Here is a 27,189-nt window from a genome sequence, read left to right on the forward strand (position 1 = left end):
TGGCCATATAAACTTAGTGATTCACAGAGATTATTTTACTGAGTAAGCATCACTTAAAATTAGGTTGTGTTTCCTTATGTGTTCTCAGAACAGAGCTGGGTTCCAATAAAGGATAATGAAATTCAGTTTCCTGCATCCCACCTATCTGAACTTACAACGGCAACCTGTGATGGATTTGGAGGCTGGCTGAGCATAACGAGCATAAGCTGAGGAGGAGCCTGGACGTGGCTACAAGCCCCCAGTGGGACATTCAGTAATCCACAGGATACGAAAGCTGGTAGAAACCTTAGGGGTTATACAAGATGAGAGGATGGGCAGCACAAGTACAGTATGAATTAATGAAGGGACCTCTTTCCAGATCCAGGGAAACACTACAAGTTGAATCTGCTATTTGGGCAGGCAGCCTTTTTCCTGATGACTTTCGCATCAGCACGGCATACTCTCAGGACATTCAGATGGTTAAGACAGCGGACTCTGGGGCCAGTCTGTGTAGATATGAAGTCCAATGTTAACTAGCCAATGGGCAAGGTACTTAACTACTCTAGAGCTCTATTTTTTCCTCTTAGAAACAAAAATAATTCCTGTTACTTGTTTTAGGTGTTTGAGATAAGGCTTATAAAGAGTTAAGGTGAGTGCCTGTCATATGGAAAGTAGTCTATTAATAACGTTAGCTATTTTTGTTTTATTAATTTTTGAAATCATTTTTCTTAGTTCAGAACCTTTGTCCCCAAGCATACAAAGAAAGTAGGTCTAAAACCTTACTGTCTTGTGCATGTTTGATTAGGAGTTAAACTTGTAGGCCCTTCCAAAGTAGGCCTATGTTAAATCTGGTTTTCCTGAAGGCAGAGGCCAAATACTCTACCTTTTATCCCCAGGGCCTGGCACATTGTGGCCATTCAACAAGAGTCCAATGAATGCAAGACATTGATTAGTCTGAATCAAACAGCTGGGTCATGGGAGGTCATCCAACCCAGGCTTTTCCAGAGACCACATTTCTGGACACAAATTCTATAAACCAGCAGGGAATATTTGGAACGTTTTAAAACCTTCCTGTTTATAAAATAATTTGTGTTTACTCATATGTCTAATAGACTCACTGACAAAAATTCAGAGTTGCCATTCTAAGGATTGGCACCACATTATCCAAAACAGCAACCCATACCTTGACTTTTAGGTCCACGTCTGTGAGTACCATGAAGAAGTCATCATAGGTCATTCCATACTCTTTCCTCAGTTCGCTGATGAGATGCTGGTCTACCAAGTCCTCATCATCCACCACTTGCATGGGTTTCTCATTATCTTAAGGCAAATGAAATGTGAATAAGTATGGGTGTGACAAGACATGTATCAGTGGGAACCAATGGGTAGAGACACTGGCCCTCCATCTGGCATTCATTAGAACAGCTTTCATTAGTTGTGTATATTTAACTAGTATTTTGTTTAAACAAAAGTCTATAAGGTGAATAAATATAGAAATGAATGAATAAATAAACTCATTTAGAAAGTCACTTTTCTAACGATGACCAAGCTCCTAAATTCTGCCCATTCTGGTTACAGTAAATCCTTAAGAGCAAAATGAGAGTGAGGACTGCTGAGTCATCCCTGCAAGAAAACTGCCACCTCACCCAGGAGTGAGTCATCACCCTAACTCACAAGGGAGCTAGACCAGATATTTTTATGCTTTATTTAATTCTAAACTTTATTTTAGTTTTAGTTATTCACTTAGTCAAGTCTAAAATCTGTATCTGTTCCTCCCTTTTATCACAGAATCACTTTGGGCCTCAGTGAATCATGTCACTGCCACAGAGAAAAATGGAAACTATGTTCAAACCTGCTATCAGGTTCATTTTGGCTCCAGAAAAAAATTAAGCTATTAATAATACAAATTTTGTAAGTGAATTTTAAGCAGTGTTACTGAAAATGGGAAGTGTGTATATGGCAGCACCTCTGCCTGGAAAGCATTTTGGATGTGATAGGACACCTTCATCTACTTCTTCTCTCCCTTACAAGTCACAGTGTTACCCTCAACTCTACTAGAATGTTTACCTGCAAAATAATCCCCCCTATTTTTTAAAAATGTGAAAAGTTAAAGTTAGCAAATATGTGATTAATAGATATATTAGTGATAAGAACCTGTCAGTTATTATTAACATTGTTACCCAGTGAATTGTAGGGCAGAAGAAACCACCACAGTTTTGCAGATAATGAGGTCATATGGCTTGAATACCATTGACCATTATTGTATTGTTGCAGAATAAAATGCATATTATGACTTTAGTCTTTGTTAGAAACAAGACAAAAGACAGACCATCCACATGTGAATATGCGTAGGAAAGGTCAAGCAGGACATACAGCTGTTAACAAATGTTGGAGGAGAAACAGAATTTGTCACCCCCAAATATGACTTTTTAGTATATTAATTATTTTAAGCTGGTTACTTTTAAGAAACAAGACTCAAGAAAAATGTGTTACCTTCTTCCTAACTGCCTAAAGAATTTACATATTTCTGTGGTATCAATTGTTACTTCTCCTCTTTCATTTCTGATTTTACTTACTTGGATCTTCTCTTTTTCTTGATGAGTCTAGTTAAAGTTTTGTCAATTTTGTTTATCTTTTCAAAGAACAAGCTCATGGATTCATTGATCTTTTGAGCTGTTTTTTTTACTCTCTATGTCATTTATTTCTGCTCTGATCTTGATTACTTCTTTCATTCTGTTTGCTCTGGGTTTGTTTGTTGTTCTTTTTCTAGTTCTCTTGGTGTGATGTTAGGTTGTTTATTTGAGATTTTTCTATCTTTTTTAAATAATCCTGTAATGCTATGAACTTCCCTCTCAGGAATACCTTTACTGTGTCCCATAGGTTTGGGGTTGTTGTGTTTCTAGGTACTTTTTGATTTCTTACTTAATCTCATTGTTAACTCATGCATTATATAATAACATGTTATTTAGCCTCCATGTATTAGAATGATTTGGTTTTTTTTCTTGAGGTTGATTTCAGTTTCAGGCCATTGTGATCCAAGGGTATCCTTGATATGATTTCAATATTCTTGAATTTGTTAAAGCTTATTTTGTGTCTTACCATGTGGTCTATCTTTGAGTATGATACATGTGCATTTGAGAAAAATATATTTTGCTACTTTGGGGTGAAATGTTCTGTAGATATCAGATAAACCCATTTGATCTAGAGTGCTGTTTAATGCCACTATATCCTTGTTGATTTTTTGTCTAGACGATCTGTGCATTATTGATAGTGGGGTGTTAAAATCTCCTTCTATGATGCCACAGAAATACAGAAGATTGTAAAAAATTACTACGAACAAATACATGTCAAGAAACTGGACAACCTGAGTGAAATGGATAAATTTCTAGAAACATACAATCTTCCAAAACTGAATCAGGAAGAAGCAGAAAACCTGAGTAGATTGACAACAACTAGTGAAACTGAAGCAGTAATCAGAAAACTAGCACAAAAAAGCCCTGGACTAGATGGCTTTACAGGCAAATTTTATCAATCATTCAAAGAAAAACTAACACCTAGCTTTCTCAAACTATTTCAAAAAGTTCAAGAAGAGGAAAGACTTCCAAACTCTTTATATGAGGCCATCATTATCCTAGTTCTGAAACAAGATAAAGACACAACAAAGAAAAAAATTACAGGCCAATATCTCTGATGAACTAGATGCTAAAATCCTCAACAAAATATTAGCAAACCACACCCAGCAATGCATCAAAAAGATCATACATCATGATCAAGTGGGGGTTTATTCCAGAGATACAAGGATGGTACAATATTTGCAAATCAATAAATGTGATACATCAAATTAACAAAATAAAAGACAAAAATCACATGATCATATCAACAGATGTGGAAAAAGCACTTGATAAAATTCAGCACCAGTTTATGATAAAAACACTCAACAAAGTGGGAAAAGAGAAAATATACCTCATCATGCTAAAGGCCATATATGAAAAAACTACAACCAACATCATATTCAGTGGGCAAAAAGTGAAAGTTTTCCCCCTAAAATCAGGAATAAGTGAAGGGGTCCACTTTCACCACTTCTATTCAACATAGTATTGGAAGTTTTAGCCACAGCTATCAGACAGAAAAAAGAGCTAAAAGGCATCCAAATTGGAAAGGAGGAAGTAAAATCATCATTTTTGCGGATGATATGATCTTGTACATAGAAAACCTGATAGACTCCACCAAAAAACTATTCAACCTAATAAATGAATTCAGCAAAATAGTGGGATACAAAGTCAATATTTAAAAATCAATGACATTTTTGTACAGTAACAATGAACTATCAGAAAGAGAAACTAAGAAAAAATTTCCATTTACTATAGCAACAAAGAAAATAAAGTACCTAGGAATAAATTTAACCAAGGAGGTAAAAGACCTGTACTCAGAAAACTATAGAACACTGAAGAAAGAAATTGAGGAAGATACAAATAAATGGAAGCATATATTATGTTCATGAATTGGAAGAATTAACATTATTAAAATATCCATACCACCCAAAGCAATCTACAGATTCAATGCAATTCCCATTAAAATATCAATGGCATATTTCACAGATATAGAACAAATATTCCAAAAATTTATATATGTTTTATATAAAAAATATATAAAAGATGAAAAAAGACCCCAAATAACCTCAGCAATCTTGAGAAAGAAGAACAAAGTCAGAGGGATCACAATACTCAATATCAAACTATCCTACAAGGCCACTGTAATCAAAACAGTCTGTTATTGGCATAAGAACAGACACATAGATCAATGGAACAGAATAGAGAGCCCAGAAATAAACCCACATCTTTATGGTCAATTAATATTTGACAAAAATGGCAGAAGCATAAAATGGAGTAAAAACAGCCCCTTCAACAGATGGTGCCAGGTGTCTGGAATGGTACATGCAAAAAAATGAAACTAGACCACTATCTTACACCATATACCAGAATAAACTCAAAATGGATAAAAGTCTTAAATATAAGTTGCGGTATCATAAAAGTCCTAGAGGAAAATATAGGCAGTAAAATTTCAGATATCTCAAATAGCAATATATTTGCCAATATATCCTCTAGGTCACGGAAATAAAGGAAAAAATAAACAAATGGGAGTACATCATAATTAAAAGCTTTGCACAGCCAAAGAGACCATCATCAAAATGAAAAGGGCATGGACTGCATGGAAGAACATATTTTCCAATGATTCATTAGAAAGATTTAATCTCCAAAATATATAAAAAGCTTATAAGACTCAACACCAGAAAGGCAAACATCCATTTAAAAAATGGACAAAGGACCTGAATAGACACTTCTCCAAAGACGACATACAGATGGCCCAGAGACATATAAAAAAATGCTCAACTCACTAGCCATCAGAGAGATACAAATTAAAACCACAATGAGATACCGCTTTACACCTGCCAAAATAGCTATCATTAATAAATCAACAAACAACAAGTGCTGGCAAGGATGTGGAGAAAAGGGAATTCTACTGCACTGTTCATGGGAATGCAGACTGGTGCAGCCACTGTGGAAAACAGTATAGATTTCTTCAAAAAATTAAAAATGAAACTGCCTTTTGACCCAGTGATTCCACTGCTGGGAATATACCCTAAGAACCCCAAAATACCAATTCAAAAGAATTTATGCACCCCTGTGTTGATAGCAGCACCATTTACAATAGCCAAGATTTTGTGACAGCATGAGTGGAACTAGAGTCTATGATGCCAAGTGAAATAAGCCAGTTGGTAAAAGACAAATACCATATGATCTCACTGATAAGGGGAATCTAATGAATAAAATAAACTAATGAGCAAAATAGAACCAGAGACATAGACTGACAAGTGTTAAGAGGGGATGGGGGAGGTGGGAACTGATTGATAGAAAGTGAAGTAATTATTCAAAGTACATATATGAACAACCCATGGACATGGACAATGGTAAGGGGACTGTTAATGGAAGAGGGGGGTGGGCTGGGTGGAGGGGGACAAAGGGGGAGAATTGGGACCACTGTAATAGCATAAACAATAAAATATTTTAAAAATTTAGACATTGTACCTGCTCCAGGAAGGGAGCTATCATCATAGATAACTATAGTTTAATATAGATTAGGTATGACAGAAAAGAGGAACTTAGTTAGGCCTGTTTGGTCAGTGTTCTCTGTGTCCCATTGTTAAAGTTGGCTCAACACAAGTTTGTTTATCAAATTTTTACTTTACCATCTTCACGTGAATTGCGTTCCTGCACTTTGAAATCTCAAACCACACCTGCTCATTTTGTCCCTGGGTCCCATATTCTTATGTAACCCTTGTATGTGCATAAGTAATAAGTGTGGACAGCCCATATTTAATGGTTGGTTTTCTTCTGTTAATCAACCTTAAGTCACTTTGACTATCAGCCCAGCCAGAAAAACTTAGAAGGATGGAAAGAAAATGATCTTTCTGCTTTTGCAGTTGCTTCTGGAGAGTGGTGAAAGGTTCAGTGGAAACATTTGTTGTGTACTCTATGCATGTCTAGATTATTTAAATTTTAACATATTTTACTTTGTGATTAGTAATAATAATGAGAAGAAGAATAAGACCATTTAAAAACTGATTAAAATGTCCTTAATGGTTAATGTTCTGATTCTAAGACTTTAAAAACCAGATTTTATCTTGAACCTAGGAATTAATACTTTTAATTCCCAATATACATTCATTATTGATTTTTTTCATTAAACAAAATATTTATCTCCAATGTTCTACACCGATTCTGTTGTGGGTGCTGGATTCAAAGATAAGTATGCTTGGACAGAGTTCAAGTTCTTAAATAGAATTAAAATTAGACTATTAGAATCTATCTAACAGATAAAATCACAAAAACTATTGAATGGCTGAGACAGAAGGAAGTTGAAGATTATAGTAGATTTAAAAAGTGGTCCCGATTGTCCACACCTGTACCTATACTCTGCCCAGTAACAGCAGCTACCTGGTACGGTGAATGGGTTGAGCTGCCCTGACTTGTTCTGAGCTCATCCATTTGACTTGTTTTATTAGCACAAGTAACACAAATACAGGCTAGAAATGAGCTTGCACACTTAGGTTTGCTCTTGCTTCTACTATTGCCATGATTACATACCCACACTAGACTTCTGGAGATTAATTCAAGTTACTCTGGTCTCATCCCAACCAGGGCTATCTCAGATCAGCTGATACCCAGCTGACACTTAACCTGTGTGAAAGCCCAGCCAAGATTGGAAGAACCACCTAACCAAACTGTAGCTGACTGAAAATACATGAGCAAGCCTAGCCAAGCCCAACCCAGATCAGCTGAACCCTACAGACTTGCAACTAAGTGAATATTTAATGTTATATTCCACTGATGGGTGTGGATCTTTATTACACAGCCTTATTGTGGCACTAGACAACTGATACAGACATTGTCAGGCCCAACTCTGTCACATTACTGAGGTGTGCAGTCCAGATCCTACTGTCAGATAAAGGCTGCTATGAATATGAATAGCTGAATCCCTCTGAAACCTGTGCTCCTTAAAGAAGAGCTGCCTTGCCCCAATTTATACCCATACTAGGAGACAGCCCATATTCAATGGTTGATGCAGTGTGTGTGTGTTTGGGGTGGGGGTGTGGACATAAATGCTCTTCTCCTTACCTCAAAGTGAACAACTCTGAGGGGTCAACTGCACTGCAATTCAAATTCTCCTTCTTTCCCCTAGTACCCCTCATCCCTCATGGGTATTGTTCCTGGGGACATTCCTCATTAACTTTCTGCAGTTAATGAGGAATCTTGAAGTCTCAGAGTCTGTTTCCCAGGGAACCAACCCATCACCAACCCCAGGAAGGGAGCACTTACTCAAGTTCACATTGTTAGTTAATAACAGAGTAAGGGTTGGGATTCAAATAAAATGACCTTATTCCTTTCCAGTACTCTGTCTACTTTACCAACATATGTCACACTCGAGAATAGAGTGGACCCAGAACCAAGATTTAAGGCAAACTTTGTTCTACAAGGATATGGCAAGAAATCAATTTCATGCTCTGGATTTTCCTTTCAACTAAATTTTTTTCTGAAATGTTTTGACTGAACATTGGAAACAACATATTTTGCACTCCCAGCCTACAGAAATAACTACATCCCAAAAGAATGCTAGTGCTGAGTAGAAAGAAAAACAGTAAAAGCACTGATAGACACTGAATCCAACGAGAACAGTGGCCACTCCATGGCAAGATGAAGTCCACCTCTGGCTGAGTGCTGAGGAAGGTACCTGTAAGGCCAGCTCCTGTCCCCAGCTGCCTGCTCCTGCCACAGGTCTCTGTTACCCTCTGCACTGTCTAAATCAGGGGTGGGTGAACACGAGGTTCTCTAGGAAAGCAACATAAGTTGGGCAGCTTCTTGTCTTTCCAAGCTCTATAGTCTTTGTCAAGGGTTGTACGGCTTAGAAGCAAACATTCTTTGGAAGCATCCTATAAACTGTCCATCTGGTTCTGACCCAGCTAAAATGATTCACAGATTCAAGTCTACTTGGTAGATTGAGGTCATTCCACACAGCCTGCCCAAGACCTAAGATTACTGAGGAGGGAGAGCAGGCAGGGTGACCTCTGCCAAGTGTTAGTAAGGACTGGCCCTACTTGTGAGATGTTTGTCTGGTTCTCCATCTTTTAAGAATTCCTACTCCCAAAGTCAGTGGTCAAATTCAGACAGTAGTAAATTTCGTCACAGATTTGCTCTTCTAAGTCTGACCATAAACAGCAGTGACACTAAAATTCTGCTTCAGTTACAACTTGGTAAACATCAATTGTTTCAGGCATTATGTTTGAAGCTTTCATCTGTGATTGCTTCTTCTCTGTCATATCTATGGTTTTTCTTCATCCCACCCCCTCATTCCTAAGTCCAGGCCATGCTACCAAGGACCACTTGAGTTTTGTGGTCCATGTCCCTGGACCACTTGAGTTTTGATGCAGACGCAGGCCCGCAGTGTCCATGCCATATGGATGAAATGAGACATTCACACTAATTACAGAGTCAGGTGGAGGAAAAGGGACAGCATGGCTTTTCTCTCAAGGGGAACAAAAGCTGCCACCTCTGCCATAACAGGCCTTTTTTTGGGTTTCTCCGCCCACTACATGATGGTCCTCATTTACTATGCACAGGCTCACTTTAGGTGGTTACCTTTTACAGAAAACAAAGGAGGTGGTGCAGCTAATCACATCACAGAAGAGGGATATTTGCAAATGAAAAGGCAAAAGTGTTTGAACTGGTTACACTCATCCTTGGAAGGTTTAGCATGGATTTTAGGAAGTTACTTTGCAGTAAATGTCCTCAGTTCAGGGTGAGGGAGTTTTTAGCAAAAAGCAAGATTCATAGTGGCCTAGGCACATTGCAGGCCCGATTCCCCACAGGAGAACCTATCTGTGGGCATGGGTCCTGTGCATCTCCGAGTGGGAGCTGGGCCCACACCACACAGAATGGTCTACTACAGAGTTTCTCCCATTGCTTTGCAAGTTCCTTATCTCTTCTAGCACTCTTTCAAAGTATGGCCCACTGTCTGCCTTCATCACAATCACTTTGAGTTCAGGTTAAAATTATAATCCTTGAATCCAGACTGATCAGATGACAGTCAACCTACACATCTGGTCCTCTCTTCCCTTCTGTCCTACCCTGAACCTTTTGCTCTAGACTAAACCCAGCTACAAATCAGAGTCACTTCAGCAACACTTTTGAAAAGAGATTCTTGGACCTCATTCCCAAACGGAGCCAGTGTCTTGGGGTAAGGAGGAGTCTTGGGAGTCTGGGTTTTTATTCTAATTTATAAACAGTACCAGCCCAACAGAAGAATGGGCAAAGGACACTGAAAACAAAATATAAATGCTCCCTAACCATATAAAAAGATACTCAATAATACTCATAAAAAGAGAAATACGACCCAACACTGTACTACAACACCATTTTTCACATACCACGTTGTCTAAAATCATTCACAATTTTGATCAAACTTTCTACATAGAACTTTGGAGAAACAGAATTTGTACATTGCTGGTGGGAGTGTAAAATGATACAACTTGTATAAAGAGAAATCTATTGATATCTACCAAAACTAAATAGACTTTCCACTTGGTCTAACAATCCTACTTCTCAAAATCTACTGTAAATATGTACCATTACACATAGAATGACAAACGTATAAGGTAATTAACTGTTAAGTTGTTTATAACAAAGTACTGAAAACAATCCAAGTGTTTATCAATAAGAGGGCTAGTTAAATAAATGATGGTAGAATCAGTCTCACAATGATTTAATAAAGAACGTGAAATATGTCTATAAGCTCATATGAAAAGATATCCAAAATATATTTAATTGAAAAGAGCAAAGTGCAAAACAGCATATATAATATACTGTATTTATATAAAAAGAAGGGGAATATAAATATTCATATTTATTTGTATCTGCACAAAAAAGCACTAAATGAACAAACAAGAAATCATAAAGATACACATGGGGGCAGAGAGAAATAGGGCAAAGGGGCCAGAAATGGGTGTAAGACTTGTCTGTGTAAACCTTTTTATGCAGCTCTGACTTTGGAATCCAAAAAATGTATTTAAAAGAAAATAAGTAAAAACAAAAAGCACCTTGATGAGTCATCACGTACCAAAAAAATCTACTCAGTTTCAAGGCACCTCCATTAAATTCACCAACCTTTCAAAATTCTGACATATATAATATCTTTTTTGATGACTGCAACTGGAAGAGCTTATTCCTCCACCACATTCCTCAAATACTCCAAACGTTTGACTTATTAGGCACTTTAGACTCCTTGGTTGCCAGAGACTGCTGTTGACACTGATGCACTTGATGTCCGAGGCCGCTGAGGGCAGTGGAATGGGATGGCTGAGCAAGTTAGGGGATAGCCTCTCTAGCCTCTAGGGCAGAGTGATTGATAATCAGAGACTGAATAAACAGTCTTTGCTGCAGGATGCTGCAGCCAAACAGAAGGATGCTGCAGCCAGTGCTGGAAATCGGATCACTCACCCAGCCTGGCCTCCCAGCACAGAGTGGCAGGGTCTAGGGAAGGCAGCTGCCAGACAGCGTCACTGGTGATGAACAAAGGAGTGGGGCAAAGGTTAATTTTTCAGGTGCTCCGGAGGGAAAGCAGCATTTCTGCATTTTCATCAATCCTAATGGGTGTGAAGCTTGTCTTTTCTTCAAAATAATTTTCTTCATAACAGGATCAAAGACAGAGTATTTTATGCTAAAATATATTCTATCATACTCACTTACAAAAAGTTTTTTTTAGAAATTCACCTATGAATTCCATACTCATGAATAAGGAATTAACACTTTCCCTCCTGCTGGCCACATTCTACCTCCATCAACTTTTCTTCCTCCCTTTTTATCAATTATCTTCAAACTCTTCTATTTTGCTAAGAAACATCTTTGCTGCATTTCCCCCTCATTCTCTTTATTCTGCAATAAAGTACCTTTAACCAGTAACTTCCTCCTATCTGACAGACTTTGTCTATAATCCATCTCCTTGACATATACACCAATATCCCTATCCTAGATCGTCATTTTAAATACTACTCGCAATTAAGAATGCTTCTATGTGTTAGTCACTCTAACCCTTCCCATACGATACACTCTGGGCTGGCAAAAACAGATGGGCTTATTTTGCACTAGAATTTGCTCAAGCCTGAATAACTTTTATTAAGCTAATGCCTCAAATCTTCAGGTAAGTTTCCTGGTATTTATAGGTTTATTTTCTATAGTTCACACACATTTAACAAGATGGAGCATGTAGGAGCATAGCTCACACTGTAATTGTAATTGTAATTGTAATTGTAATTGTAATTGTAATTGTAATTGTAATTGTAATTGTAATTGTATGTGGGCCTCTACTTTTAAGGCCCAGTAGAAATCTGGAAGAGTACAGAGTGCTTGATTTATTTTCAAGGAAAGCAAGGCCGTCTGATAGATTTCCAGCTGCAAATCGGTCAAGGCTGGAGTTTGGTTTACTGAGACCATGGAGCACGCCAGTTCCCATTTTCCCATGGCTGACTCCCAGTCTTGGTCGAAAATACTGCACAGCCTTTCCCATAAGGGTAACCTGGGACATGACACAAGGACAGAAAGGCCTTCCAAAAATTAGATGAGGAACGAGATAAAAGGCACCGCAAACCACGTCCAAGCCGCCATTCAGTGAGAGGCAAACACCCAAATCACAATACCCAATTTCTAATAGGGCAAAAAAGAAAACACCAGCTCCTCTACAATTCATATTCAATCCAGATGTCTAGAAAACAGCAGAATTAATGCTAAAACTTTGCCAAGGTAGCTCCAAATGCTTATAACAGAACCACATAGAGGTTGAGGTGGGGGATATAATGATGTTTCCAAACATCCCTGACATAGGAATGAGAATTTCTTGTGTGTGAGAATTGGTAGTTAATACATTTGACACTGGGAACACCTGGCGATGGAGAGTTTTCACTGCCAGCCAGAACCCATTTCTGCACTGGACTGAACACCTACTTCCTCTCTAGACATCTGGATTATAACTGAGCTCACTGGCTCCTGCTACTATGTGAAAATCCAGGAAGCAAATGGTTGAATCCCAGTAACCACAGAACATGTGGCTTTCTCGTATTATCACCAGGACTAATAATGTTTGAAGAGCAGTTTGAGGGTTCACTATCAACATTCTGTAATTAGCAGAAAGAGTTACAGGTATTTTTCAATTATAGGTGCTCCAATCCCTGTGACAGCTCACCGATCTGCAGAAACCTACCAGAACAAGTGGTGGTGATGATGACCACAGTAATGGTGCTCACTATGTACCAGGCATTTACATATGTTATCTTACTATATCCTCTCCATAACCCGGAAACACATATAACTATGTTCTAAGCTGAAACTTAGGAAGTTGCTTGGCTGAGGTCACTCAACAAAGAAGTTGTGACTGTGTTTTTGAAGTGGTTTGACTTCAGAACTTCTTTTGTGTCCTGTTCGTACCATTATTGCTGTTTGGTTAAGGAATGGACATTTTGTTGTTGTTGTTTCCCCTTCCAAACACACACACAGCACATCCACAGATAAGTCACAGATCTGCCGTGATTTAAAGTAGGACTTTGGAAAAGATGCTACTTATTATCCTTTGGGAAGTTGGGCTAATAGAAGAGAATGCATACATAACTGAAACGTCATACCTGAATAAATTCTAGAGACCTACAGTATGTGCCTAAGATCAGCAATACTATACTATGTACTTAAAAATTAGGAAGTAGGTCTCATATTGTGTTTTTATCACAACAAAAAGTATAATTTAGAAAGTAAGACCATATTAAAAATCAAATTATGTCATTATCATGACATAACTACAACTATGTGTTCAATTATACCAAGATCACATGACAGAAAAATCTGTGAGATAATGCATTATATATATTGAAGTTAAATGTTAACTAATGGGGAAAATATGTTTTAATGGTGTATGCTTTCAGATGTTTTCAGATATATTTAATGAAAAGTGTACAGAATATGCAAATGGTAAAATGTGAAGGATTTTCACTACAGTTAAATGAGAATAAAAAAGTAGAGAATGCATGTAAGAAAAAAGGGTTTTCTTCAATAAAAATTAAAGCCCTAGAGATGTAATAATTATAAAAGAAATGGGCAGCGCAGATTTGGGGCTCCTGAATATGAAGCTTAACTACTTACACTCAGTTCTGCAATGTTCCCAGGAGAACTGCAATGAGCTCAATCTCAGCGGCCCAGCGCTGAGCTGCACGTCTCAAGAGTCTCACACGCATCATTAATATGAAAAATTGTGAAACCTCTACATTCAGCCAAATTCTTCTGCTCTCCAAAAGGACTTGGGCATAGTTCAGTCCATATTTTCAGTGACTTTTCATTTATCTTAACAGCTTCTTTCAGCCCTGGTTAATTCCCTCCCCAGCTTTACCAGAGTCAAGTACTTCCAAGGGTCTGGCAAGTCCCCATCTGTCAGTGAGTCACCTGTAGCCTAAAGGCTGCAAGAAGGTCAGATGATGTCGCTCAGAGGCAAGAAGACTCGAAATCCAGAAGAAAGTGTCTGAATACCTATCTGGTTTTCTCCCCACCATACTACTTCTCTCTTTTTTCTCCACTTTACTGATTTTCAGACCACAGAGTGCTTACATATTTTTCATTTTAAAGTGCCAAAAGCTTAAACCAGAACCATCTGGAATGGTTATGGAAATATAATGTTAGGCAAACTGACCTTGAGCGCCACAAGGAAAGAGACCTCTGGACATCAGAACTTTCCCCATGATTCCCCACTGGCCTTCCCCATAAGATATGTCCCACCTTAGCTATGAGAAGAACAACAATGTAATTAAAATGGTTAAGAGAACCTAGCTGGAAGTGGTCGATTTTCATGGTGCTGTTGTTGACAGGGCCAAAGATGGTGATCACGGAGATTTTCCTCGTGGCCATCTTGCAGAAACTCTCCAGATATTCGTCTCGCTGCTGCACATACATGTTGTTCTCGACCTTAGGGGCGGTGATCAGCTGGAGGTGGGTGAAGGCAAGCACATATTAATTCACAGTGACAGCTTTACACTGAGGTAAAACCCAAAGGGGTGATTTGGAATAGAGGGCTGGAAGTGACTGACACCAACATTAACTAAACTAAGTTAAGCTGAGCTAAACTAAACTAGACTAGTTTGTTGGACGGTTATCATAATTAAGGCCAAAGACTGTTTGGAAGAGACTTATTTTTAAATGGCTGCAGACAGCTTAGAGTTTTCTAGTCATTTCCACTATTTACCTTTCTGACTAGTCTCCTCCATGTGTCTAGGTTTCCTCAGCTGTGACCTCTGCATGGCAGCACCTACTTTGCAAGGCCGTTGTGTGCTGCACAAATACTTGGCAGGTAAAAACTGTTCAGGCAGTGCTCCCTCCCTTCCCTCAGTTTAATCTTCATCATCCTAATTGGCTGCCCTGACGTTCGTAAATTGGGTGGTTACTACTATCATTTCATGTCTCACAGGGTTGAGAGAGTTTCGTAGCCCGGTCTTGGGCACTCTGGAATATTCCATGGCTGATGTCTGCAGTGAACACTGTTCATCCTTTGCTGACTCATCATTGGGTTCAGAGGCCAGCTTCTATCCATGTTCTCCCATTGGACTACATTCAAATTTATCAACCACTGCTCTACTTTATAAAATAAATCTAAGCTTATGAAATAATTCTGAAGTTTGTCATGTGGCGTTTCTCAGAAAAGAAGTTGCCGTGTTGTAACCTCTTTCAAATTCTTTCTCAAAACGGTTAATATCTGATCCCAGCCTGGCCCTGCTTTTTATTTTTCTCTGTCAGAGATGTGTTTATTGCTTCCTGAAAGTTTTTCCTTCTGATAATTCTCTATAGTTGACAAAAATGCTACCCCTCATGGAAATCAAGATGTGTTCAGCAACTTTTGAGTGGAACATTAGCAAATGCTTTCTGGGATAAAGTTATATATGTTTTTCAGATTGTTATTTCTTAAGTAGACATGATTTCGCTTACTTTTAGTTTCATGTTTAAATGCCTGTTCAGATGGGCATGATGGGTAGAAACTGCTTGTTTTAGAAATGTAATTTCCCAAAAGGAAAAATAATAAAATTTTCTCTAATTTGTTCATTGACTCATATTTAGCCTTAAAAAATTAAGATGGTAATGCAAAAAAATACAATTAAAAATAAATAAATAAAAAAGATTCAAGGTGGCTACAAAAAGAAATAAAAATGGTATTTTTTCACTTGTTTATTAGTTTTTAATTAGCTGTATTACATCTGAAAATATTTCTTTAGGAGTTTATCGTAGCCCAAATCTTGGAGTTTTCTTTTCAGTTGGTATGTTTTATGTTTTTCTCTCTGGCTATTTGCTAACAAACATAATATTTTGAAATAAATAAAATGAATGCTTCAGTGAGGATGCAAAATAGTCAAAAACTAAGGTAAGATTTACTGGTAATGATTTGGACACCCTCTTCTAAGTGGAGGATAAGCCCATACTGAGAGGAGTCTCTAGGGCACAGCCCTCCGGAAGCGACTGACTGATAATACCTGCATCTGTAACTTCAGGTCAACACACAGGCTCCATCTTATTCACCTCCTACTTTGCCATAGACCTATAAAGTCCACGGACAGACCATGATATGACAAGATTTCAAGAGTCCTCAAAACTCCCTCTGGTCTCCTTCTCCCCCATGTACATAATTGAGAATTTCAGATAATATATAATCATAGAGAACCTCATCCTCCCCTGTCTGGAAGTTTCTCCCAGGCATCTCTGAACACAGTGGTCTTAGGCCACTGGATACCCAGTAGAAATCACACTAAAATAAATAAAGAGTTCTAGTGTTTATGTGCACCTCAGGACTTTTGCCCAAGGGTGCCTTACCCCCCATGAGGTGACACTCATCTGGCAGACTCCTTTCCCAGCTCTGTCACTCAGTGATCTGGCCCCAGGCTCTCTCTTGCTAACCTTTCCTCCTATTCCCCCTTCTGTGCCCTCTTTACCCAACAGCTAGACCATCCTAAATTATGAAATAAAAGAAATCTTGGCAGAGTGGCACAGAGAAGGGGTGATTATAGTTAAAGTTGAAGGGCCTGCATTTTAATCCTTATTCAACCCCTGGCTTCCTTGTAGCCTTAACAGGGCCCTTTAATCGTATGAACCTTAGTTTTCTCATCTTCACAATGGAACAACTTCCCCACCAACCTCAAAAGTAGTGAGAACTGAGCAAAAATAAATAAGATACGTGTGTAAGGCTGTGCCCTTGAGTATAATGCATGTATGTCGCCACTGTGTAGTTCACCCACATTCCTTCCTCTGCCTTGGCCTGTGTGACCCTCCCACCCAGAAAGCCCTCCTGTCCCCTCCAACTTATCTGATGCTTGGTCATTCTTCAAATGCAGGGTCCTCCCTAAAGTCTTTTCTAGCCCTCAGTGATTGCTTCTTCCTTATAATTACTTACAGTCTGCACTGTTCACTTGGAATATGTTTCCTTGATTTACTATTATATTTTATATTCCCCTACTAAAGTGTAAGTTTTTCAAGGCATGGAAGCCCCAGTCCCTGCTATATCCATGGCTGGAGAGCAAACTCTGGCCCCCATTCCTCAGGTTACATGGACCGCTCCAGCCAGGAGAGGGGAGCCACTCAGAAACACAATGGTCACCTCTGCCTATGACTGTCCAGCTGCAGCCCACAGACTGGCTGGTTCAATCTGTTCCTCAAGTTCATATCAGGGAAAGTAAAAAGGTGGAGGAGCCTGATCATCTGAATATATTTCAAGGATTCTTTCCCTGTGTGTTGACATCTCTGTCCCATTTCCAATCCTTTCTTCCTAAAGAGAGCACCTAGAACTTCTCAGTAAACATTATGGTCCAGTCCTTGGCCTCTTTCCAGTTTGGTGGCGATAAAGCAGGGCACTCTCATGAACTCAGAGCTGTGTTGTGCTTTTTTTTTATGTTTCTGTCCCAACAGTGTGTTGGCACAAGAAGCCTCGGAGTATAATTAAGCCAGTTGGCATTGATAAAGGGAGCAAACAGGACTGGGTGATACTGTGGGGAAAGCGTTTTAAACCTCAGATTATTCTACAAACTGTGTGAGGTTCAAAACACTAGGTTTTTATAGGATTCTGAAAAATAACATTTAAGCTAGAGGTTTGCCTTAGTAAATCAGAGCTTTATATCCTTTTCTAAAATTAAATCAAATAAGTAGATTGTTGCCCTAACAACCAGATTACTAAAGTAAGGTTTAAAATATTAACCCACTTGAATTATAGGAGATTCAGTCTCCAAAGAAAGCTTAAACTTGAACTTGAATCTCCACAATTCAGCACTTGTAAATCAACAAATAGGTAGATTCTCAGGGCACAAAATGATGGCTTGTCAGCTGTACTCCACATAGTCCAATGTTTAAGTGATGAACAGCTTATCTGTATTCCCACCTCTGTCACCCCTAAACCGACAGCAGGCAGCCTGAGGGATTGGGGTAACTAGGATTCAGTCTATTGTTCTTGAGCAACTGCCAGGAAAGAGTAGAGGTGCAGAGAACCAGCCTGGTATTCAAGGCAGAAACTCTGCATCAGTGCTCAGCACCAAATGTTGACAACGGATATGTCTTACCATTGATCAGAGCAATTCAAGGTTCAAAACGAATGCTTAAATGTCTGTGTTGATTAACGAACAGGAAAACTTCTCAGTTTCCCCTCCACTTCGTGGCATATGCCTCATATTCAGGAATGCAGAATGGGGGAGCGGCTTGAGCATGCACTTTAAATCAAATGACCTGAGTTCTAATTCTGACCTTGCCATATATTAACTACACACCTTGGGAAACTTCTGCCTGTAAAATGGAGATCTTCATGACATTGTCATGAAAATGAAACCACAAGGTCTCAAAAAGCCCCTGGCAGGATCTGCTCCTTTGCTTTGACAGACTGAGGGGCAGGGGGTGTGAAGGAGTGACCTTGGGCCTAAGAACAGGGCGCCTGGCTCCCCCTGCAGCTCCTCTGAAGGCTTCTAGGGTTCTGCCCACTCAGCCACAGTCTATATCACTGCTGCCCAGGTTTCTCTAAGTCATTGGCTAAGTAGAGGTTATGTGATAGATGTTTTCACATCTGAAGGATGATATTAATAAATGCCAAGTACTGGAGGTTTACTATAAATTGTAACAGGGCACCAGGTTACTGGAAAGCTGGAAAGATAAGCTCAGAGGCCTGCACAGTTTCTTGGAATGTGAACCTCCTTCGAGTCTGAGCATACTAGCTTAGGCTGAGGCCAGGGAGAAGTGTGCAGTGTCAGCCTTACTTGAGCAGCTTGCAGAGTGCTAAGCCTTAATGAATATTAATCGAATCACCGAGCTTCCTGAATAACATTGGCCATGTTCAATGGGAAAAATGAGTGGAAAAGATGATAAGTGGAACCAGCTAGTTCTTTCACCCAGAAACACAAGCCTCCCTCCCCTCTGTCTGGTCAAACAGTTTTTTTCTCTCCATCTTTTGATATTGTACCATGTTTATTTTATCTTGTCTTTTGTAATCCATTCTTATTTTAGATGTCATCAGTTCTTCAGAAAACACGTTTCTGACATGATCCGCGGCCATGCCACGTGTGCAACCCAGGGCACCCGTGGGATCAAAAGACTGAAATGCCTCTTGTTGGGGCTTTCTTTGTAGTAAAAAGCCCGGCTCTCTCGCCAGCCACCAAGAGCAACATTGCCATGAGCAGTCCCAGCTGGTTTCTGTTTTGCCTCACATGACATCAGCAGAAGCTGTCATTTGAGTTTCATTTGCCAGAAATTTATGATCAGGGATACTGTTAAAAGCAGGAAAGACCCAGCTGGGCTTTCAAACCTCTGACTAAGGGAGTGGAGAGAAAGGGAGAGAAATAAAAGGCATGACTAATGTCAGGGCTATGTATGAAAACCCCTTTCTTTTGACTCACAGACTAGCAGTAATGGAAGCATTTGCCAATAGGTGCACCATTACAATCCTGACAGTTCACCCATGATTATTTTCCCTGGTTAAAACCTGACCATGAAGAACACTTCACCTGCCCTGTTGGCTAAATGGCCAGGGTTGGGTGATGTGTCTTAGCAGGCTGGATAAAGTCCCAGGTGCTTAGGAGGCAGGCAACACAGCACCCTGCTGATGCTTTTCCACAGCCCAGAGAGCAATTTTCCCCCATGGGTTCTCTAGCAAACATTCAAGTACCAGGTAGAGTTCTACTCTAAATTTTTTTTGGTTCTTAGTGGAACATTACCACTTAAACTTATGTACTCTGGGAATAACTGAGTAACTGTTAAACTATTGTGACAGCCTATCTTCTACTAACTTGAGTTTGTATAGTTACTTTTGGGCTCTGATGAAAACAAATAACAACACACACAAAAATAAAACAAACACACACACACAAACAACCTGTAGAATCAATCAAACTTAGGTTTTGTTCTAACACGTAAATACACTATTGATGGCACAGCTAAGAGAATATGGGGACGTGCCCCACCCATGATAAATACCACACGGGACTCTGTTCTGAGTAACATTTCAAATGCACATCTAAACTTTTTGACACCACTACAGATAAATGGACACCAGAGTCTCTCTGGATCAGATTATTAACCCAAACTTAGGCCAGACTGGAAAAAAGCTAAAACACCCTCTGAGACATGCCCTGAGAGAAGAGTGTCTACCACTTTTGGTGAGGAAAATGCAGGGCATGGAGTCACCTGTGTCTTCAGGAGGACAGATGACCTTCAGTGCCAGGAGAGGGCTCCCTCCCAGCTGGCTGTCTGAGAGAATCAATCCTGACTCATGTTACCCAACATTAATTTACTGAGTTTTCTCTCTGAAGTAATTGTATCATACTTGTTTCCTCTTTGACAGCCTGGGATAAAATGATAGCATTAAGAAGCTAGGGGCAAAGCTTTCAGAAGGGCACGAAAAGAGTGGGTGAAGAGACTTGGAGAGGAGACATTGCTTATGAAAACTGCCCTTATGTTTAGGACGGGGCCTGTTCCTGTCCAAAGCCTTTTCCCTGGGGTTTGCCTAGAACTGTTATTATTCATTGGATGCTGGTAAGTAATGGCCAAAGAGATGGCTACTGAGATGTACCAGTGACTCGCTCAATTCTAGGGGCACTCAGAAACTGAGGCGAAGCATAAGTAAGGACTGCTTGTCTCCTTTATCACACTCACTCACACACACACACTCACACTTATTTTATAGAATCTCGGGGAAACTGACATCTGGATTCCAAGTTCAGATGTGTCTCTAGAGTGCTGGAAATTAGAACAATTCATCCAGTTCCCCACACTCCATCCTTTTGGCTTTTTACTAGTTGGGCAGGGATAGAAGAGGCAGAATTCAAGGGATAAAGATTTCAGCCCGCTGGTGTAGAAACACTCATGAGGGTCACACCGCAAAGGGCCTCTCCCCACTCGCCCTTACACCTGCTCTCCACCCAGGCTGCCTCACTTTCGCCTTTGCATTTTCCAGTTGTTGGTATAGACTTAATCAGGGGAAAGAGGAGAAACCTTGTTACTTCCCCATACATACACTTCTACTTTCTAAGCTGATGAAGAGAGAGACCCTTTTTTTAAGTTGTGACCAGAGTCAACGCATAGCATTTTAGGAACTTTGTTCTTTTTTTATTCTTTGAACTTAGTAAAAAGGAGCTGTGTCCAGAACTATCCCTTGGAAGAGAGAAGTAAAGGTGGGGGGTGGGTGCTGCTGGGTGTGGAGGAAGCTGACTGACTACAGGTGCTTCCCAGGGTTCACATCTAAGGTCCGCTGGCCAAGGACTCTGAGTTTGTGCGAGAAAAGATGCAGAGAGCACCTAACCCGACAGGGGCTGCTGGCCGGGCCGCCCTTCCCTGACACACCTCCTGGTCTTCTCGACCTGGCGCAGGTTCAGCTGCAGTCTGCCACCCAGCACTGTGATTTTAGAAAACCCACAAACTAAACGTGAACTCTCCCTGCCTCGGTCCACAGAGCAATGCCAAGGAGAAGATTACTTACAAGGAGCCTTCGTTTGCCTTCAAAGGAGCCCAGCAGGTCAGTCACCAGCTTCTTGGGGCTCTGAGTGAAGTACTTTGCGGTGGGTTTCAGGTAGCCATCCTGCTCGGCTTTCCCTGCCTTTTTCTTCTTGCTCTTCTCCTTCTCTGGCCTGTTCTTTTTCTCGGCCTTGTCCTTCTTCGCTTGCTTTTCACTTTTGAGTAACTTCTCTGCTTTCTCATTCTTCACCTTTTTTTTCTTCTCCTTCTCAGGTTTCTCAAGCTTTTCATGCTTTTTAGACTCCTTCGCCTTTTGGGGAGGAAGGTTCCCCACCTGCAACTCCTCCTCCAGCTGAGAGGCGGTAGGTCGGCTGGGGTCATACTTATCCTCATACTCATTGCTGAGGATTTTGTCTTGGGCTTTCTTTTTGGGCAGCTTCCCCTTGGCTGCCTTGTGAGGACCCGGCACCACGTTGGGGTCCCGGTGGCCGTGCTCCCGCCGGTCTGTGCGGTTGTCCCGGAGACGGCCGGGCACAGCCCTGCTGCTGTGCTCTAGGGCGGGGGTGGGAGCGGCCACCGTGAAGCTCTCGAAGCTGGTGGCCTTGCTGGGCCTCTTGGTGGTCTGTGGCCTCTCCCTCGGCTGCTCCTTCCTGGGTGCAGGGTAGAGATTCTCTGGGGCTGCGGCACTCCTCGCAGTAGTCACCTCGGCGGTTGCTGGGGGCCTGTGGGCATCTGAGGAGGGGTGCACCCGGAGGGTCCAGGGCCTCTGGGTGGTCGGAAAGGCCGTGGTGGTTGTAGGTCTGGCAGCTGCAGTTGGCACACGCGAGGTGGCCCGAGTCACTGTTGTGGCTGGAGCCGGGGCCAGGGTGGTGACCCTCGGGGTGGGAGGAGGTGGTGGAGGTGCCGCTGTCGTGGTGGCCGGTTTTCTCAACACCTTCGCGCGACTCTCTCTGGTGGGTGGGACTTGTGCTCTCCTGAGGTCTTCGTTCCTCTTCTCACTGCTCAGGCCTGGCCTCGCTGCGCCTCCGCCATTGCTCCCCTCCTCCACCACCTGGCCCTCCACCCCAGAGGCCTTACACTTTTGAACAAAGCCCTTCTGCCTGATCTTCTCTATCCTGCGGATGGGACCCTGGTCGATGATGTCGTACATGGCCTCCAGCCTGACCGGGTAAGGGTAGCGCTCTTCCACCTGCAGCGTCTTCTTCAATAGCACCATGCCGAACTTCCCCTTCTCCAGCTTCAAGAAGCTCATCAGCTTTGGGATGAGGCTGGGGTCCAGGGACTGCTCCAGGACCTGGCCCTCGCTGGTGATCCTGCGCACCTTGCCCCCTTCCTCGCCGGCCTGGTGGAACAGCACTATCTGCTGGATGTGCCTTTCCGCCAGCTCACAGTACACATCGTCCTTCAGCAGGCTCATCATCAGGCGGTAGTAGCCTTCCGAGGCGTGAGGCGCCGAGATGACCCACACGCGGTTCTTCCCTGCAAAGCTGGCAAGGATGTTGGGAGAGCTGGACCCAGAGGGGAAGCGCAGCATTCTTGACCGAGCTGAGGACCCCTCATCTCGGACCATCTCACGGGGAGAACTCCGAGCTGCTGGTCTCCGCTCAGGTTTCACCAGGGCCGCATTGATGCCCAGTTGGACCCGAGGGGCCTTTTCTGGAGCTATTCTCAACACAGGCACACTGCTCCTTCTTGGGAGAGGCTGAAGGTTTCGTTCTTCCAGAGCAGGTCTCTCAATTCCCTGAGACCTCCCCGTATGCCTCAGCAACCGAGCTGGCCTTCTGTGGACTGGGGAGACCAGAGGCCCTTTCTGCCTTCCATGGCTCCCTCCATGCGTGGCCTGGGGGTGGGGTTCTGATCCACACACCAGCCACATTGCTAACAGCATGGTGAAACTGGGTCCCATTCTCCATGTCATTGTGCAATCCACTTTTGGAGGCAGCAAGGTCAATAGACGAAAGGGGAGGAGAAGGGGAGAAAAGAAAAAAAGAATTATTTAATTGCAAACAGAGCTGGGCATTTTCTCTTTCTCCGTTTTGGCCAAGGGCTGGGGGCAGGGGTGGTTAGAGAAGAAGAAGGAGGGAGGTCAGGGAATGGAAAATAGGATGAGATCCTGTTACTTTCAAACCCCTGTAATTTGTCAGTGCTTAGCAGAGACAGTTACATTAAGCAGGAAATCCAATTCAGTGCCCTATTCAGCATGCTTGCACCCTTTCAACTGAATCTCTGATGCTCCACAGAAAATGCACACTGAGCATATTAATTATGACATTACCATTTCATTTCTTCAAACAAGCAACAAAGAAACACACACACCAAAGACAGAAAGGATTACACACTTACATTGTGGCTCATGGAGATGGAATGCAGAAGGCTTAAAAAGCGACCTGAAGTGTGATCCCAGGGCAGTTTCCTAGATGAAACACTTTTCCTCCCAACCCTCTGTCTCCTTTGCGAGGCTGGGGTGTGCTGCAGCTCAGCGACCAAAGTTGCCTGTCCTGACCTGAGGGCTCAGCTGCTTTCTTCTTTTTCCTTTGGCTGTCTTTTTACCTTCGTGACAAGTAGGATGAGGTGACAGGAGCTGTCCTTTTAAGTCTTTGCATCTCCATTTTTCTGTAGTTTCTGCTCAGCCCTGTGTCTGTGTGTGCCAATCCCTGTGCCGGCACACAGGGCGCCCCCTGAAGCAGAGCCCCAGCTCTCTCTGAATCCCACTTTTTTCTCTCTTCAGAGCTCCAGGGTCCTTCTTATCACCCTTTCCCCCACAGTCTGGCTTAGTCCCTTTGTTTCCGAGCGTGAAAGCACTGGGATTAATATGTTTTCCAGGCTGAGGGAAAACACAGGAATGTGATGTTGAAAATAGGCTTTTTCTCTTTTCCTACGCCTCTCTCCTCCCTTTATTTCTCCCCACCTTGTTTTTTTCTTCTCTTTTCCTTCTTCTTCTTTTTCTTCTTCCTCTTGCCTGGATTCAGTCCCAGGAATGCCAGGACAACCTCAGTTTTGATCCAAACCAAACTCAAACAACAGCAGCCACTGGAAATCAAGGAAACTTCACTAAGGATTTAACAGATCAGCAAAACGCCGCCTCCTTCCCATTTCAGCACGTTGAGAGTGGGGAGGGCCATTCTTTGGGTGGGGGAAAGTTTTGAAACACTACCCATCATCATAAATCACTTTAGAATAGGATGGCTGAGGACTTAACCCCTTCCATGCTGAGTAATCAGGATCCTTTCCCTTCCTGTGAGCACTCACACTGCACTCTGGAAAGGGAAAATTCTCAGATTTCTGAATCAGGCTGCTTGGTTTTCCTAGAGACTGATAATCATCTGGGTCAGGGTGCATGGCTGTACACACACAGACAGTATATATATTTATAGTTCTGTGCATATATTTTTATTTTTTCTCCCTGCTTCATGCACTTAGTTGGAGGTTGGAAAAGCCCATGGAAAACATGACTGGGTTGTTTTTATTTTATGCTAATTGAAGATCAAATTACTGTATTCTTGTTCCTAGTTCTCTCCGTAGCATGGAAGGAAGCTGGCAAAAGGTTAGAAATGCAGGGAATAGCTGTTGTTCCCCTGAGACTGTGGTCAGCCGTGACATCAGGGGAGGGGCACTATGATCTCCAGTTCTGGGTTCTAGCGGAGATGGTGGGCTACGACCTTCCTTAGAGACATGTGTGTGTGAGTAGTGCAGTATTTTGCTCTTCAAAAGCTTCAGGTAACTTGAGGGCATTAGGCAATCCTTAGAAACATCCACATCAGGTTCCACGCAAGAGACTGAGGCAGCTCTCTGGGTCCACATCCTGGGTCTGTCATGGGGATTCAGCTTTTAGGTGGGTGGAAAGGTACCTCAGGTTATACAGATATTTCTTCCAGCTTTTCCAAGAGAATTCGGTTGGCATGAATTGCTGCAGACAGTGGGGAGCCAGGGTTCTCAGAAGGCCCTTTGCAAAGTAGACCATGCTAATGGTGATGCTGATTGAATAAAACTCGGTCCTTAGTTACTACCCCTTGATCAGCCCATCTCCAATGGGCCATATGCCTTTCCTTCACATAAGCTCCTGGCACTGAATTGAAGACCTGTAGGGGACTGAGTGGAAGGCTCTCAGCCCAGAGCTTGGAGACCCAGCGGTGCCAAGAGGGAAGGCCCTTGTCTGGAGTCCTCACAGACACTCGTGACTACAGTAACAACACTGGGCTTCAGACAGAGACCCTCTGTCCTCCAGAGTCAGAGAAGATTTTCCCTTCCATGGGCTTCACCTCTTAAGCTGGTCAAATGCCTGTGCTAAGTTGGACAGTCCTAGCTGTTACTTCCTTTCTTAAAGCACAATGTGTTCCAGTCTTTCTCTTCCAAAATCTTTCTTCTTCTTCCTTTCCTTTCTCTTTTGTCTTCTCCCTGCCGATAACAACTACCATTTATTGAACATTTTAATGAGGAGCTCTGGGCGTGGCACTTTCATATATTCTTTTATCTAGCCCTCACAGCATCCCTAAGAGATAGGTAGAATTATTCCCATTTTATGGATGGACAAACTGAGGCTTAGCAAGTTTAAATAAATTGCCTACTGTTACACAAATGGTAAACAGTAGTGTTGAAATTGAACCCAGATCAAGAACTGTCTACAAAACATATGTTCTACTGCCTCCCCCTTTAATTTTATTCCCACAACGCCTCTTTTTCTCTTCCTGTGATACCTTTTTGTGTTTCCTATATTCGTAGAAGAGTCTCATTTATTTATGTAACCAGAGTACTTAGGATATTTTCAGAACCCTACTTTCCAGAGCAATTCTGCAGTAGTAATTTTTACCTTTCTTAATAGGTCCTTAAAGTCTTTACCCTTTTTCTTTAATATCATATGACCTCCACCAACCTTCCAACGATGTGAACACGATTTGTCACCTGTGCACTAGTAAAGAAAGGTGAGGCCACTTTAGAGACGAGGATTTAACTCCCAGGGGAAGCTAGCCCAACCCTGAGCCCTGTCTGTCTTCCCGGTGGCCTCAGGTCTTTTTTTTTTTTCCCCCTTCCTGTGAGCTGCAGCCACTAGATGGCGCACTCAACACACATGTGGAAGATACAGCCACCTTGGTGTCTCCCTAACTCTTCTTTACCCACGCCCCCACCCCCCAACCTCCCCCCACCCCAACCCGGTTACACTGGCAAAGTGGGACTTCTACTGCCTCCTGAGGACTTTACGACTTCATGCCTAAAGTCTGCCCTGGGACCTCAGGGTCCCCTTTTCCCCCCAGGGAAGTCCAGGGAGCACAGGCCTGATAAGAATAAGTAGCAAGTCAGCATCCACCCCTTTCTGGAGAAGCCAATGGTGATATATGATTTGTAATGATTCTCAACTTCTAGTCCATGCTTTGAGAGCCCTGTATGAAAAAAAAGTCCCCCACTTAGATCTTTTTATCTTTTCTGTAACCTAAGAAAGAAACAGAGAAGAGCAAGAGAAATGAGAGAATTGTCTTAGAGACACTAGGATAGAGGGTAGTTATTTGATGAAAATCAGAGTAAATGTAAGGAGGCTTCCAGAAGGGGGCGTGCTAACTGATCAGACCCACACTGACCTCAGTCTTCAGCAGCCTGGGACCAGGTCTCAGGGAAGTATGCTGTCCCAGGCAGCTTAGAGAAACCACGGTTATGTGACACATAGCTTGTTCCC

At 41.9% G+C, this 27,189-nt stretch overlaps 1 protein-coding gene across 2 annotated transcripts in view; it reads right to left on the minus strand.

Moving 5' to 3' along the window:
- CCDC80 (coiled-coil domain containing 80) overlaps window positions 1–24,616 on the minus strand; it is a 36,187-nt gene extending 11,571 nt beyond the window's left edge. Inside the window, exons 1-4 of one of the 2 annotated variants that reach the window (XM_045851824.1) lie at window positions 24,433–24,616; window positions 21,550–23,453; window positions 14,390–14,546; window positions 1,163–1,299 (exon numbers count right to left, since the gene is read on the minus strand). In XM_045851824.1, the coding sequence (XP_045707780.1) occupies window positions 1,163–1,299; window positions 14,390–14,546; window positions 21,550–23,442 (2,187 nt within the window). In that variant the 5' untranslated portion in view covers window positions 23,443–23,453; window positions 24,433–24,616. Of the gene's footprint in view, window positions 1–1,162; window positions 1,300–14,389; window positions 14,547–21,549; window positions 23,454–23,867 lie in introns of both variants that reach the window. The other variant, XM_045851823.1, reaches the window with a different exon arrangement.
- Window positions 24,617–27,189: the final 2,573 nt, after the last annotated feature.

The sequence above is a fragment of the Phyllostomus hastatus genome, unplaced genomic scaffold (assembly GCF_019186645.2).
Source record: "Phyllostomus hastatus isolate PE091 unplaced genomic scaffold, TTU_PhHast_1.1 phas_contig_86, whole genome shotgun sequence".
In the NCBI taxonomy this organism is placed as follows: Eukaryota; Metazoa; Chordata; class Mammalia; order Chiroptera; family Phyllostomidae; genus Phyllostomus; species Phyllostomus hastatus.